The sequence below is a fragment of the Talpa occidentalis genome, unplaced genomic scaffold (genome assembly GCF_014898055.3).
Source record: "Talpa occidentalis isolate TD23 unplaced genomic scaffold, MPIMG_talOcc4v2.1 talOcc4.7, whole genome shotgun sequence".
Lineage (NCBI taxonomy): Eukaryota > Metazoa > Chordata > Mammalia > Eulipotyphla > Talpidae > Talpa > Talpa occidentalis.
In genome coordinates this window covers 100,309,487-100,324,733 of record NW_023605083.1, presented here as the reverse complement: position 1 = coordinate 100,324,733, position 15,247 = coordinate 100,309,487, and the positions used below count along the sequence as shown (strand labels likewise).

The 15,247-nt window shown below is 54.4% G+C and overlaps 1 protein-coding gene across 3 annotated transcripts in view; it reads right to left on the bottom strand.

Annotated features, from left to right (window-relative positions):
* The window catches only part of PEMT (phosphatidylethanolamine N-methyltransferase), a 68,834-nt gene that overhangs the window by 1,350 nt on the left and 52,237 nt on the right, over window positions 1-15,247 (bottom strand). For all 3 annotated transcript variants that reach the window (XM_037492095.2, XM_037492097.1, XM_037492096.2), the window contains exons 4-5: window positions 4,938-5,083; window positions 2,599-2,710 (exon numbers count right to left, since the gene is read on the bottom strand). In XM_037492095.2, coding sequence (XP_037347992.1) covers window positions 2,599-2,710; window positions 4,938-5,083 — 258 coding nt within the window. The remainder of the gene's footprint in view (window positions 1-2,598; window positions 2,711-4,937; window positions 5,084-15,247) is intronic.

The window sequence follows — 15,247 nt, the reverse complement described above, 5'->3', positions numbered from 1 at the left end:
TTGCCCACCCCCCTCCCAGGACCTCACACTGTTTGTCCACCTGGGAGCTCCGGGAGGGAGCCAAGTGTACTTCATGAAGGCTCACCAACCCCCGGTCTGTGGGCTCCATTCAAATCACCCTGGAGGGCAGAATGGAGCCCCTGTCCCTCGCCACTGCCATGTGGACAGGCCAAGGCCATATGGAGCACTTTCTGGTGCAGAAATGAAACCTTCCCTCCTGGAGCTTTGCTCCATAGCCCTAGTGTGGTTATCTAGAACAGGCAGAGCCTCCCTGTCCATGAGCCTGGCACCCCGGGGAGCCAAGTAACCAGGAGCCTCAGAGGCCATATGGCCCCTGGGTCAGGTCTGGGCAATAGCCCCAAAGCGTGAACCAAACAGGCTCCCCTCTTCCTTTATATCCGCTGAAACTGCCCACTTTCAATCTTGCTAACAAGATAGAAGGAAAGGTGATCGTCCCACTCTACAGATAAGAAACTGAGTACCAGAGCAACCCACATGCTGGATCCCTGCCTGGCCCTGAGCCAGAGTGGTGGTGGGGTTAGTCACCAAGCCCCGCCGCACATGGCGGGGGCCTCTCACTCAAGCTAGAGGGCTGAGAGGGTGGAAGCTTGGAGAGAGCAGGAGGCCCTGCTGCCCTGCTCCCAGCCATGTGCCCAGGAATCCCCGATCCTGGGGCCGCCAGGGCTCCCACACACCTGGTTGCCTGGGCACCAGGAAGCCCCTCCCGTGAGGCCCTAAGCAGGAGACAGATGGACTGTAGAAGGCCGGGAGCAGCCCTGCTGGGTCAGCGTCTTACAGCCGGGGTAATGGCTCATCGCTAACGCGCTCTCAGCCAGAGGCCCTTTCCAAGTCACCACGAGGCTGATGTCCTCCTCAGGGGACCGTGGGCACCTGGGTCTCCAGAGAGTCCCTCACATCTTCCTGAGAGCCCTGCCTGAGGTAGGGGTGAGCTCTCACGCCCAGTGCCAGGCACTGCTGGGGCACAAAGGAGACACCGTGGGAAAGCAGTAGGGGGAGAGGGGGGCCGTTGAGTTTGGAAGGACTTACTGGGGGTGGGAGTGGGGTGATTCTGGGCTGGTAAGTTGGAGGTAGGGAGAGCATAGCATTTGGGCAACTGAAAGGTTGCAGGGAGGACCTGAGTGGGCTCATCTGTGGCATGGGTGATGCCAGAGGTGCAGAGCCTGGCCCTCGGGAGCCCAAAACCAGGTGAAGGAGCCAAGCTGGAAGGCAGGTGGTCTGGGACTGTCTGGTCTGGAAGTGGAGCCAGACTAGGGAGGATCCTACAGACACAGAAGTCCCTTCCTAGCTCCTCCTCTGCTGCAGGGCTGCCTCCTAGGGTGGGCAGTGGGAGGGAACACCTTGGGCTGATAATCCACCATTTGGGAATCATTCCTTTGGGCCCTATAAACTTTCTGGCCTCTGGGAGCCCCTGTAATGTTTTAGGCGATGGTTTCCAAATCTTAAATTATAGCAGAACAGGGCCTCCCTGGTGGCGCAAGGGGTTAAGCACTACACTATGAAGCAACCCACAGCGTCTGCAGCACGAGTTTGATCCCGGGCCAGGGAGAAACCCACATGGCGAGACAGACCTCTCCTGTCTCACCCGCTGCTCCCCTCAGCAGTAGGTTTCAGTTAGTCTGCCTGTTCTGTTCCCCACTCTGTCTCTGGTGAGTTCTCTCACCCCCCGCACCTCTGGCCTGTACCCCAGCTTTTGTATGCATACATAAATAAATCCTAAAAAAAAAAAATTATAGCAGAGTACTTTCTATAAAAGAAGGCTTCTATGGAGGTAGCCCTAACACAGAAAATAGATAAAAGGGGAAATTGCTGGGCGGGGTGTGTGGCATGAAGCCCAGCGCTGAAGAGCTCCCTATGCCAGCCTCTTGGACAAAGAGGTCCTCCTGGACCTCTGAATGGCAGGAAGGAAGGTGAGGCCTGTGCCCTGGGGGTCACAGTAGGTGCCCACAGACAGTGGTCGCAGATAGCAGTCAGTCCTGGGCCCATTCCCTCCCAGACCCTGGGGATCCTTCCCTCTGCAGGATGAGGATCTCTGAGTGGGAAACTCCCCTGATGGGATGTGAAGCTTTGGGGACTACTCCGAGCCCCAGATCACCCCTTCTGCCCTCTCCCTGTGTGGGACTAGTCCATCGTTCATGGACTTCAGGCCCCAGTGTCCTAGCACAAGCCAGCAACCCACAGTTCATTGATCAAGAATGGTTTTTACATTTTTACATGGTCCAAAAAGAATAAAAGGAATAATACTTTGTGACACATGGATATTATATGAAATTCAAATTTCTGTGTTTATCAGTGAAGTGACACTAGCACATACCCTTCTCCACCTTTACCTCTTAATGCAGTTTTCAAGCTATGGGGGCAGCACCTTGGGGGCAGCACCTTGCCTGTGGCCGCCAAGCCTAGTTCCTTAGGCTCCTGACGGGAAAGTCTGCCAACCCTGTTCTAGGATTTTGTTTGTTTCTACAGATAAGAAACTCCTGAGGAATGGAGGCTGACTGATGCCTTTGGGCTCCTGAATGACAGGGAGGCTGGCTGCCTTCCAGGATGTAGGGAGGATGGGCCAGGAAGGCCGCTACTCACATGATGGCCCAGCCCAGGTAATTGGCCGTGCTGCCCCAGTACATGGGGTTGTCTAGGATATTGAATGGAAACGTGGTCACTCTTGCCTCCTTGAGGATTCCGAAGTAATCACCTGTGAACAAGGTGGGGCAGTATGAGAAGGTCACATCCTGGTCATACCATGACTGAGGGGGGCCCTGGCATATGGTGAGGCCTGTCTTTCAGGAGGCTCCAGGCCTTCAGGGGTCAGGGAGGAAGATTACTGAGTCGGAGGCACCCAGGGGGCCCTAGTGGCTAAAGCCCAGAGCCTCACCCCCTTCTCACCATCTGCTCCTCTCCTCTGTGCCTTTGCACATGCTGTTCCCTCTGTTTGGGATGCTTTTCCCTATATTCTGTACAGCGAGTGCCTTCCCTCCTTTGTCACTTCTCCCCTGGCTGCCTATAGGGGATCTTCCCAACTCCACTATCTAAAGCAGGTCCTGCCTGCTACTATTTTTGCCCCACTTCTTCCCTTCTCACCTGGTATGTGGCCTGGTAGAGAAAACAAGGGGGCTGCCACACAGGAAGGCAGCCTTGGTGTTACTACTTTTCCACTCCAAGCCATCCCAAAGGTGCCTGTCACAGTGGAGTGGCCATCAGACGGATCCCAGAAAGGCTGGTCACCCCCTCCTCTGTCACCCACTGAAGTCGCACTAAGAAGTGTAGGAAGTCCCAGGAACCTCAGCTCTCACCATGCGCCCCCAGAACTGCTTAGGAAAGAGTGTTGCCATTTCATCCCGGTCTTCTCTCCCCAGAAATCTCTTGGAGCTTCATTGCAGGCAGAAATAGGGCAACTTTGGGAACAAGGGGTACAGGCCCCTGAGGAGTTGTGGGGAGGGAAGGACGCACTGGAAAGCTTTCTTCCCAGGAGGCAGAAAATGGGGTGGCACAGATACAGCTTTGGGGCTGACTCATGGCAGGGAAGTGGCTGCTGTGCCCTAGATGCACAACCCGGCGTGGCCCACTCGGTTCTAGGCCATTTCTTCGGGGGGGGGGGGGGGGGGGGGAGGGGCGCTGTAGTGGCTGGTATCTCGGGCTCCTTTCCTTCCTCCTTTCCCCCTGACCTGTCCTGCAGGAGTCTCCCCACATGGTCCAGATCCTGACCATCCCACCACTCCACCCCTCCCAGACCCTCCGCAATTTCCTAAACTCTGCTCACAGAGGCTGCACGCTGTAGGGCAGCTCACCCTTGGTCTCCAGAGGGCCCAAATAGGGCTGCAAAGCTCCCTCTACCTGCTTGTGGCCCTTGCCTCCAGCTTTGCAAGGTCCATACTGTGATCTCCAATCCTTCCTAGGCCTCTGGTCTCGGCACCAACCTTCTCATGTTGGGAGAAGACTCTCCAAACCCCTCTATGGCTCTCACCAACCTGGCAGTGAAGCCTCAGGCCCCTGCAAGGCCTTTCAGGAACAGCGTGGGCAAGCCCGGCCTGCCTCCAGCCCTGCTCCTTCTGGGCCCCTACTCACCAGCCAATCTGCCAGCTAATCTGCCTTCCTTCCCACTGACCCATTCCCACTAGCGGACCTACGAGCGCCTGACATCCTCTCTTCCCAGTTCCCACCTGCCCCTCCTTTAGCACCAGATTCCCCACAACTCCTATCTGAGCACTTTGCCCTCAACCACCTGCTCTAAACCCACTGCTGTGAGCACTTCACAGGGCAACTGCTCCTGCGTGGATCTCATCTGCCCCTAAATGTGGTAGAGATTCCAGGTAAGCTGAGTGGTTGCTGGAGACCACCCTGGGCACTGGAGGAAACTGAGGCAAGTCCCACAGATGGCTGGGGCTGAGAGGAAGGAGGACTGAGAGCCCCTGAGTCAGCCATCAGAGGGCCAGGCACCTCTGGACACCTCCCAGTGTTGCCTGTTTGCTGGGAGGGGCTCCCTCTGCAGGTAGCAGCTGTACCCAAGGGTGCCCCTGACCTTGCAGCCTCCCCCAGCTGCTTTTCTCCCTGGGCTTCCGAGTTGCTGGATATGATGGATATCACAAGGACACTGGGCTAGGCCAACACTGGGCTCCCAGCCAGAAAACACCAGAGCTGCAGACAATGGGGAATGCAGAGAAGGACAGCATCCCCCTCCCCCCCCAGACCTGGGCCAGCTCCACTTGTGGCCCAACACAGTGGAGCAAGGTGCCACCTGGCCTGGCCATCAGGCCGCTAGATGAGATGTGAGAGCCAGCTTCCCGAGCCAGCCTTAGATGAGCTGAGCCTGGTGCGGTAGGTGCCAGGCCCTACATGGATGGCAGGGCGGCCAGCCACATAGTCCCGCTCCTCCCCTGGACCCAAGGGGTTCTACGCAAGGCCCTTGACCCTCGGGGTCTTACCTAGGAAGGTCCCAGTGAAGCCCAGTGCAAAGAAGCTGGAGAGCACAAACACACTGCCCATGCCCAGCAGCACCAGCCCCACACCGTAGGCTATGGGATTATCCAGGCTCTTCATCTTGGGCTGGCTTAGCATGGCCTCCGTAAAGCTGCAGGGGAGACAGGAGACAGAGATCATGGGTGTGGGGAGTGGCCCGTCTGCTCCCCCACACCCATCCCTCAGGTGGCCCTCGAGTAGCACACCAGGCCACTGAAAGCCTTGTCAAAAGGCAAGAGGGTTGACCAAAAGGGTGTGACTACTCCAGTGAGTTTGGAGGTCAGGTTCTCCAATGGGATCCTGAAGACAACACTGGAAGGTCTGTGCAGGTAGGGCAAAGCACCTGGGCTCGCGGTAATGCAGGGTGCAGGGACTGCCTCATTAGGAGAGGGCAGGTGCTAATGGGAGGGATACCCGCACGGGAAGTGCATGCACATGTCACAGCTCTCTCCACATGCCTTCTCCGCCACAGCATCAGAAGCGACATGGAGATCTCCTCCCTTGGGACAACTGCTTGCCCTCACTCTGTACCAGGCACCAGCTAGAGGGCATCTGACTGTCTACCCACTCATACACCCACCCACCCTCCCCCACCCATCCATCTGCCCATCCATCCATCCATCCATCCACCCATCATAAAGTACCTATTTGTCAGGCTCTTTCAAGCAGAACAAATTCATCATTCACTCATTCTTTCATTCATTCCATTGGTAAATTCAGGTTGTTGTAGAACAATCCTTATGTCGAACTAAAAATCATCTCCCAGAACTCTTTGCTTCAACTACTTTCAGCTCTCAGGACAGAGGTTGCTTCTCTCCTCGATCTTTCTAGTACCTGGTACTTCAGGCAGAATGAAGTTTAGTGAATATTCATCAAATAGAGAGAAAGCAGCGCTTCAACCCTCTTCCTTTCTCTCCAGAGTAGAGAAAGGGGGACAGGCAGGAAGGAGGTGGTGGGGAGGCCTGTGTACAAACAGCAAACAGGGCACACAGGCCTGCATGATGACCTATCAGTAGCGGCACACCTGGCCACTGGTCACGCTTCCCACACAGCAACCTCTCCACCCACCACTGCCCTATCATAGCCCTCTCTGCCCAGCTCAGGGTCACTCTGCAGTTCCAGGTCAAGCCACTGGGATTGAATGGCCCAGGGTCACACACACTGGTGTTTGTGCCAGATCACCACACCCTGCTCTGCCCCTCCACACCTTCACCTGACTTTCAGGTAAACGGGCAACCCTATGAACCAGGCACACCTTCTACCCTGTGTGCCCTTGAGCAGGGCCATGGGGTAGGCAGCCTCGGTGCCCACCTCACCTCTCCTGCCTGCATGGAGAGGATGGAGCCCATCACAGCTCCCCCATCTGCACTGGCCCCCTGGCTCCCCTGCATCATGAAATGTGTAGCAGTGTGTGTGTGTGGGGGGTGTAGTCAGAACTCTGTGCTCTCAAGAGCTACGGTGACACCCCCTCCTACTTCCCAGCCCTAGGCGCTGCCTGCCTCCCTATTTAGCTCCAGGCTGACCTCCAGCCCCAAGCCTAGGGCAGGGAGACCTAATGGACATCCTCTGGCCAGCCTGTGGCCGCCAGTAGCCTAGCCTACCCATCTGCCTAGATTTCTCCGGGGGGCAGCCCATCAGAGGGTTCCTGGCAGAAGAGCTGGGTTGGATTTCAGACAGATCTGGATGCCTTGGGTCCCAGTTTCCTCCTCTGTGTGACAGCGAGGTTAATTTCTCCCGTCTCCCTGCAGGGAGCTGCTGCTGTCGCTGTGCACACTGATAACAGGGACCCACAGGCTCTGACATGAGGCTGTGGGCAGCGGGAAGGACAGACACCAGAGTGACCCACGTGAAGACCAGTGCTGTGGACAGGCAAGTGAGGTGGGTCCAGAAAACCATGAGAAGTTTAAGCAGAGATCTGATGGGGAAAAAAAATCACCAGGGGGAAGGGAACACGCACAAAGAAGCTTTTAGAAAGAGGCACAGCCCAGTGGGCAGAGTCCAGGACAGGGGAAAGGAGCCTGTGGAAAGAGTTCACAATGAACTTAATGTGGTTGGAAAGTCGCTGCTTCAGAAAAGCAGTGGGGACACCAGTTGGGTTACTGTAACATCAGGGCTGCAGGGCTGGGGGAGCCCAGCACAGCCCAGACACAGGGCTTCAGAGAACCTGGCGCGGGCCCACTGTGTGGCCTGGGTCTCATGCTTGAGCTGGGCCGTCTCAGGTTCCTCCGCCAGAATTCATTTTTCATCAGCCAAACAGCAGGCAAACTGCCTGACCGCTGTGTACGCAGCAGGGGTGCAGATGAAAAGGGAGCCTTCCCGCTCTGACGTGCTACACTGAAGCAGCTTCCCTGGGGGATGGCTCTGAAGGAAAAGCCATCTGGTTGGAAGCAGATGGAGACTTCTGGCCAAGGGCGGGCCTAGGGCCAGTGATGAGGGGAAGCAGGCCCAGCGGGGCATGGGGCTGCCCCAGATTTGACCCAGGGAACCTCAGCCCACCTGTGGCTCCTCTTCCATTCCCTCACCAGTGGCAGGGAGGAGAGGGTCTAGAGGAAGCCCCTCACCAGCCCCTGCCCCTAGCACATCTGTGTGCACCCCCCAAGAAATCAGGGTATCTCTGAGCAGAGAACAGGTCTGGCCTCCCCTGGTGCCCAGAGCCTCACATACTCAGGGTCCAAAAGGGGCAGGCTTACGGGAATGATGTGCCCGACCCTGAGGAGGTGATCTGTGGTGTTCCAGCTCCTCTATTAAGCCAGGAAAGCACAGTCCATTCCACATGGAAAATTGACAGAGAGACGAGAGGCTCTGCGGGCCTTGCTCCTTAAGAGAATGAATAGGCCATTTCCTTTGGAAATACTCACACCGGGTGAGTGCAGAGAGACTCATTCATTGGTCTCAGCTTCTATTTTTAAAACTAGGATTGGGTTTTCGGTCATCAGCATGACTTGAGGCTGTCCTCACTCTGTTCCCCTGAAATCCCGGAACCTGGGCTGGAGGTAGGGAGTGGGGCATCAGACGTATGTGCTTGACCAGGCACCTGCTCAGCCACACTCAGCACCTGCAACCCCAAGACAGTTCGTTTCTCTTTTCTATCTGCCAATGACAAACCTCTGTCAAAGTTCAGCCCTTCCAGGGTCATCTCCCAAAGTTGTCGAGGTGAACGAATGTTATTCTCGTCATCTTCTCCTTTCTCCCAGGCCTAGATTTCCCTGCTCCTCCTACTCCAACCCACCAAGCAATATTATCTATGGAAGTTGGCATCTGATTGATTCATAGTTTTTTCTCTAATACCCATTAAAATAAACATATAACTAATATCAAGCAAAAATGTCCATCTGTGTAACTTCCCAAAACATGATCTGGGGACTGGCATTTGGGGCTATGATTCTGTACTAAAGCTGTGCATTTGATGGACACAGCACTGTTTAAAAGTGTTTCCAAAACCCAGCACAGGCGAGAGGGTCTGTCATGTCTTACAAATAAGGAATCAGACCTGCTGGGGGAGCGGGGGGCATTGCCAGGACCAGCAGATGCACCCATCCAAGCCTGAAAACAATGGAACACAGGGGCCAACTATCTTTGGGGGGCCCTTCTATGAATTCTAGGCTGATAACCAGTCTCCTCCAGGACTTTTGTGGTTGAGGGGCCAGTCCCGGGGAGATGTATTTTTCCCCTCCAGCTACAGATCCAGAGCTTGGGCCCTGGCCATCTGAGGGTTCCAAATCTATTTGCATGGATCTCTGGCTGCTCCTCAGCTCAGCCTTGGCTTCCACCTGCCTCCTGCCCCAGACTCCACTCCTTCCAGATCTCACCTCTAAGTCCCCAGCAGCTCCCACAGCCTACACAGTTAAGTCCAACCCACCCTGCACCTCCTGCAGAATCCCTCCCCTTGAGTGTAGGCTGTGAACCCCGGGAGGTCACTCCCTGATGGGATATAGCCAGCTTGTCACAGACGTTAAGCCCCCAGTCAGTGTACTCTGAGCTCACTGAAAAGATTACCCTGGTGGGCCTTTCAGGAGTCAGAGGACCCCTGCTACCCTGCAGAAGGCAAGCTTGCTGTGTGGAGTCCACCTATTGGGGGGTGGAAGGTCTGACCTACAGGCACAGGGAAGTGATCCCCCCGCATCCAGTGCCCGCACCTGTCACAGGACATCGCACTGCCAGTGCCCACACCTCTGACTGCCCCATCTGACTGCCCTTCTGTGCGATGACCTGTGCCCGTCTGCCCCGGTTCACTCCTCATGCAGCCACTCAGCCATCAGCCCTGTCCCGCCACATCCTGTGAGCAGTTCCAGAGGGACAATGGGGTGCAGCAGGGACTGCCCAGCTGGGGCTTCTCAGGGCTCCATTCAGCAGGTGCTCCCCGCTGCCGTCACCATTCTTACCGAGCTTGTGACTCCCGCGGACATAAGAACAGGCACCATGGAAATGCCCAGATAGGCAAGTCCACGGGCACAGAAAGTACGGGAGGGTGTAGGTGAGATGGGGTGACTGCTTAACAGGCAAGGGATTTTTGTTTGAGGTGAAAAAGTTCTGGGTGTGGATGCATAACACTGAATATACTAACTGCCACTGAAACATATACTATAAAATGATAAAATAATAAATTTTATGTATATTTTACCACAAACAAACCTCTAGGAATCAAATGGCTTGATGGGTGGAAAGGGTGCTAGGGAAAGCCTGGGGGCAGGAGGCTTCAGGCTGGAACCGGCCTGGACAGGCTTCTCACAGCTCCTGCCAACGCCCCCAGTGGAGAGGAAAGAGACCACATGGCAGAGGGAAGGACAAATGGCTGAAGGACCAAGGAGGAGGAAACAGCACCCTGCACAATCCTGTCTGTGCATGTCCCTTCTCTCTTTCCAGAAATTTCCTGAGGGGGCAAATTCAACCCAGAGAAAAGACATGGCCAGAAGGCAGGCACTAGGCAGGTCCACACAGACACGGAGACATGTGGTGAGAGGAAGAGCCAGGTGCTACTGTCCATGAGAACTGAGTGGGGGGACTGCCTCCCCAGGACCCCCAAAGGGCCAGGACATAAGAACAAACCAGAGAATTCTCTATATTGGGGCTGTAGTCAGACTGTCCCTATCGTCTCTGAGGGACCACAGTGCTAGGCTGGGGGGTTGAAGGAAGGAGGGACCCCTGACAGGGACAAGGGGCCAGGGACTCTCCAGCTTGGCGTCCTGTGTATGTAGAAGTTGCCCGATCCAGGCACAGCATCCTCCCTTCACCCGCTCTCCCTGGCTCGCAGAGGGCAGCCACAGGGACCTGCCCAGCATGGCATCCTGACTGTCACCGCCCTACCCACCCTCTGTAAAACCTCCCCCACACCCACACTCCACACGCCACACACAGTAGTGCTCCCCAGCCTCACCTCTGAGGAGCCCTCTCTTTTTGGAGACCCCTAACCTGCCCCACTGTCTCCTACAGCAGGCACAGACTTCCCTTGCCCCCAGGTCAGCTAAGCTGGCCCCCAGAACTCCTCCCCACATCAACCCAGCTCCAGCTGTGAGCACCTGTGAGGTATGATCCTCAGGATGGCCGAGTCTGCTCATCCCAGGCCCCACACTCTGAGGAGCTGCTCAGCCAGGGATCGTTGACACACCTGCTCCTGAACCCTCCTGAGAGTGGGCCAGGGACTTGTACTTCATTCAGACAGAGAATCAAGGCTCGGAGAGGCTGAATGATCTGCTCAAGGTTGCCTACATGTCAGGAACAGAGCTGAGGCTGATCACTACCACCCCCAGGCCGCTCCCACCCACCCATCCTTCCTCCCAGCTTTCCAAATGTCATCGACCGGGTGTACGCAGTTACCCTAGGCATCTAGGGGGCCTTCCTTTCATGGGCTGGCAAACTATGGTCGGTGACTGAATCGGGCCCTCTGCCTGTCCTTATAGTTTTATCAGAATCCAGACAAGCCTGTGGGTTTACAGGCTGTATCGGCCAGAGTCTAACAGTTGCAGAGACCTTGTGACCCAGAGTCAAAAATATTTACTATCTGGCCCTTTACAGAAGTTTGCCAACACCTGAGACAGACAATCATAAATTATGGATTTGATTCAGCTAGATGCAACCAGTCCTCAACTAGTCCAGAGGCCAACAAACTTTTTTCTCAAAAGGCCAGACAATAAATACTTCCAGCTTTGTAAGCTCAGAGGCAAATCCTAGGATGTTAAATAGATATTTATATAATCATTTAAAATCTAGCCATGTATACAACTTAACAGCAGCAAACAAACAGCCTGATTTTAAAAATGGGCAAAAGACTCGTATAGAAATCTCTCCAAGGGAGATATGCCAATGGCCAATAAGCACACGAAAAGATGCTCCTATCACTAATCAGGAAAATACAAGTCGAAACCACAATAAGCTACCACTTCACACCATTAGGATGGTTATTGCCAAAAAAACTCCAAGTGAATGAGGGTTATCAAGGATGTGGAACAGTTGGAAGGCTTATGTGTTGCTGGTGGGAATGCAAAATGGTGCAGCCATTGTGGAAATGAAACTAGACTCCCCCAGGACCCAGCAATTCCACTTCTGGGTAGTCACCCAGAGAATCAAAAGCAGGGCCTCATGCAGATACACCCACATTCCCAGCAGCATTCTTCACAGTAAGATGAAAACACTCCAATGTCCACAGATGGATGAAAGGAAAACCAAAATTTGATATTTGCATAATGGAATATCATTCAATCTTTAAAAGGAAGGGAATTCTTTTTTTCAAACCCAAATTGCTTTTATTTTTTCACCATTTTTATTGAGAATAATGGACACATATTGTGGCAATTTAAGGCTGTAAAAGAAAATGGTTTTCTCTTCCTGTGTAGAGAAAAACCCAGTCCTTCCCTATTGTGAAGAATGCTGTGTGTTTCTTCCCTGTGTGTCTCCTTTATGCACACTTACGCCTGACACTTCTGGGTACCAAATGTGTGGAGGTTTTTCTCCCACACCAAGCGATTCCCCAGACACCACCTGGGTGTCTTACAATTCAACTCAATTCTAATACTATCCACCTAGAGACAGTGTCAGATCCCACAGGTTTAGGGTTCAGTGCCACAAGACTGCCCCTTCACCTATCTACACATACACACACTCTCTCTCTCTCTCTCTCCCCCCCCCCCCCCGGGAAGGCAGGCAAAGCCCACCTGTGCTTCTGACCAACCAGCTATGGATGGGAGGTTCGCCTGATTCGCTAGAGTGGCTCACAGAACTCAGGGCAACACTGCAGTGGACCACTTTATTGTATAAGCTCATGATAAAGGACACTGATGACCATCCAGTTGGAAAGGTGCACAGGGCAGGGCAGGGCAGGAAGGGTGCCGAGTCTGAACACCCTCTCTGGGGTGCCACTGTCCTCATGCCTCCATTCACCAGAAGTTCTCTGACTCCTGTACTTGTGGGACTCAATGGAGGCTTCACTGTGAAGGCAGGATCGATCATTAACCCCACTCTCAGATCTCTCCCTTCTTGAGGAATAGGGGCTGGGCCTGAACCCTCCAAGCCTTCCCAGGGACCAGCCCCTGCCCAGGAGCCATCCAGAGTCGCCACCATAGAACATGATGATGTTTGTATCATGAAAAGATTCCCATAATGAGTTAGTGAACACCCGTGCCACTCACGTAGATATTGTGTGTGTGTGTGAGAGAGAGAGAGAGAGAGAGAGAGAGAGAGAGAGAGAAAGGGGGGAGAAACTGGTCAGATAGGTAACGATCTGTTCTCTAGGCCGCTTTCAAGGACACAACAGAGCAGTGTAACTGCAGTCACCACACCGCAATCCTCCCCAGGGCGCTCTCCTGTTAGCAATGGAGCTTTGTACCCTTTCACCCATTTCTCCCACCCTCTGCCCTTGACAAACCCAGCCCACTATTTCTATCAATTTGGGTTTTTTTGGATTCCACTTAGCATAATGCCCTCAGATTCACCCATGCTGGAGCAAATGGCAGGATTTGAAAAGGAAGGGATTCTGACACGGGTTCAGACATGGATTAAGCTTGAGGAAGCTCAGTGAAATGAGCCAGTCACAGAAGGACCAACGCTGATGGCTCCACATGTATGAGCTCCCTACAGCAGTCAAATTCACAAAGACAGGAAGTGGAAAGGTGGTGCCAGGGTGGAGGGGGAGGTGGGGAACCAGTGCTTACTGGGTGCAGGTTGGGAAGAGGAAACGTCCTGGAGATGGAGGTGGTGATAGTTGTACAACAAAGTGACTGTGCCTCCTGCCCGTGAACTGTAGGCTTAAAAGTGGCTAAAAGGGTCAACTTCACATTAGATATATTTTATCACAACTAAAAAAGGAATCCAAGTAAAACCGTTCTAAGCTCCCAGGCCACAAAACAGCAGGAAACTGGCCCAGTTTGGCATTCGAGGCAGTTTGTAGCCCCCTGGACTCATCCAATGCCCAGTTGGGAAGCAGATTGGAAGGGAAGGGGACTTGCCCAAAGCCATCTGCCTCTGCTCAGGGCTGGCAGAGGCCCCAGTCAGGGCCGCAAGAGAGTCTGCTTGACCCAGAAAAGAAGGCCCAGCTGGTCATCCCCTTGCCCCTCTGGGTTGCTGGCCTGGACACGGCTGCCTGCCTGGGGTCAGCCCATCTGCAGAGCAGGCCTCCAACACCAGGCTCCCAGCTGCTAGGAACCGGTAGGGAATCTAGACTAGCAAATACTCGAGAAACAAGGTTTTTCTCATTTTGAACTCAGGAAACCAAGAACTCAGACTTGTACAGACCCAAAACAATACAGTATTTGAAGGGAAAAGTGGCAGGTTCTGGATCCTGAAGAGGTTAGCATGTCGAGAAAGTTTGAATGCCTCTGACAGTTGTAGAGACCATGTGACCCAGAGTCAAAATATTTACTATCTGGCCCTTTGAATGCCCCAGAGAGAAAGGGGCTATGGGAGTCCAAACAGCCACTCATTTGTTCCCTCACTCATTCGCTCGCTCATGTACTCAGGACAGGGCTGCATGTCTGCCAGCCCTGTGGGCCACGGCTCATGGGAGGAAACAAGGAAAAGCTCATTAAGCTGAAGAGTAACTAATTGGGCTCAGGGGCTGGGGCCTGGGAAACAAAGGAAGAGGCTGTTTTGGTCTCTCCACCAGCTGAGTTTTAAGACAGTAATTGTGCAACAGACCCCACTTAAAGAGGAGGCAGCATACACACCCTAAATGTGTTCAGCAGCCAACCTGGCAGACCAGGGTGCTCGCACAAAGGGCCTGTCCTGGAGGCCAGCTGCCGGGCTGCTCCTGCTTTGGAGGGGACATCCTCTTCCCACCCCACCCCTCAGTTCTCAAGGTCATACAGGACTCACTTCTCTCTGCATTTGGCACCCCCAGTGAGGGGACTCCTTCTTGAGGTGGGAACCCAAAGTGAAGGCAGGACAGTGCTGGCATGAGGCTGGTCAGGAAAGCTGGGTTGATTTGGTTGATTAATTCACATCTCTGCTAGGAAACCCTTGGAACACATTCCTCTTTCTTCCCCCCCCCCCAAGATTTATTTATTTATTTAAGCACTGGGCACAGTCAGAAGCGTGGGAGGGTGAGAGAATTCACCAGAGCCAGAGCGGGGAGCAGAGCAGGCAGAAGGACCGAAGTACACTGCTGAGGGGAGCAGCGGGCGGCAGGAGAGGTCTGTGTGCCATGTGGGATCCTCCGCCAGTGGCAGGGGAGCAGCCGGGGATCGAACCAGCGCAGCAGAGGATGCGGGCAGCTTCGCAACCCAGCGCTCAACCGCTGCGACAGCGGGGAGGCCCCCACATCCCTCTTTCTTACGATATCACAGATGCTGCCTGACCCCACTGCCTTATCAACCCATCCTCCCAGCTGCCACCCCACCCCAACCCTGACCCTACCCCAGCTCTAAGTCCCACCCAGGCTGGGTCACTGAAGGTTTACTGGGGCTGTGTGCAGCCCCCGCCCCATTTCATAGGGGTCCTCTTTGGCCCAGGTCACATGCCAGTCAGAAACCGGAGCAGGGATCTAGGCAGGGGCACCCCTGGCTGCAGGTCAGTGACGGGCTGGAAGCAACGGGCTAGGAGAATGGTGTGTCCCTACGTGGCTCCACAACAGCCCCCTCCCAGTGCCAAGGACCGTGGCACATTGTGTAGACAGGGTTTAAGTAGAGGTCGTTTCCCAAAGGGCATCAAGAAACAGACAAGGAAGGTCCCAGGGGAGGGGGACAAACAGGCAGAGAGAGGGAGGGCATGCACGTTGCTTCCCCATGCCACCCCTCCCCAGTACTCTTCTCTCCAAGGGGATCAGTTTAAATCTGTAAACTGTTTCAGC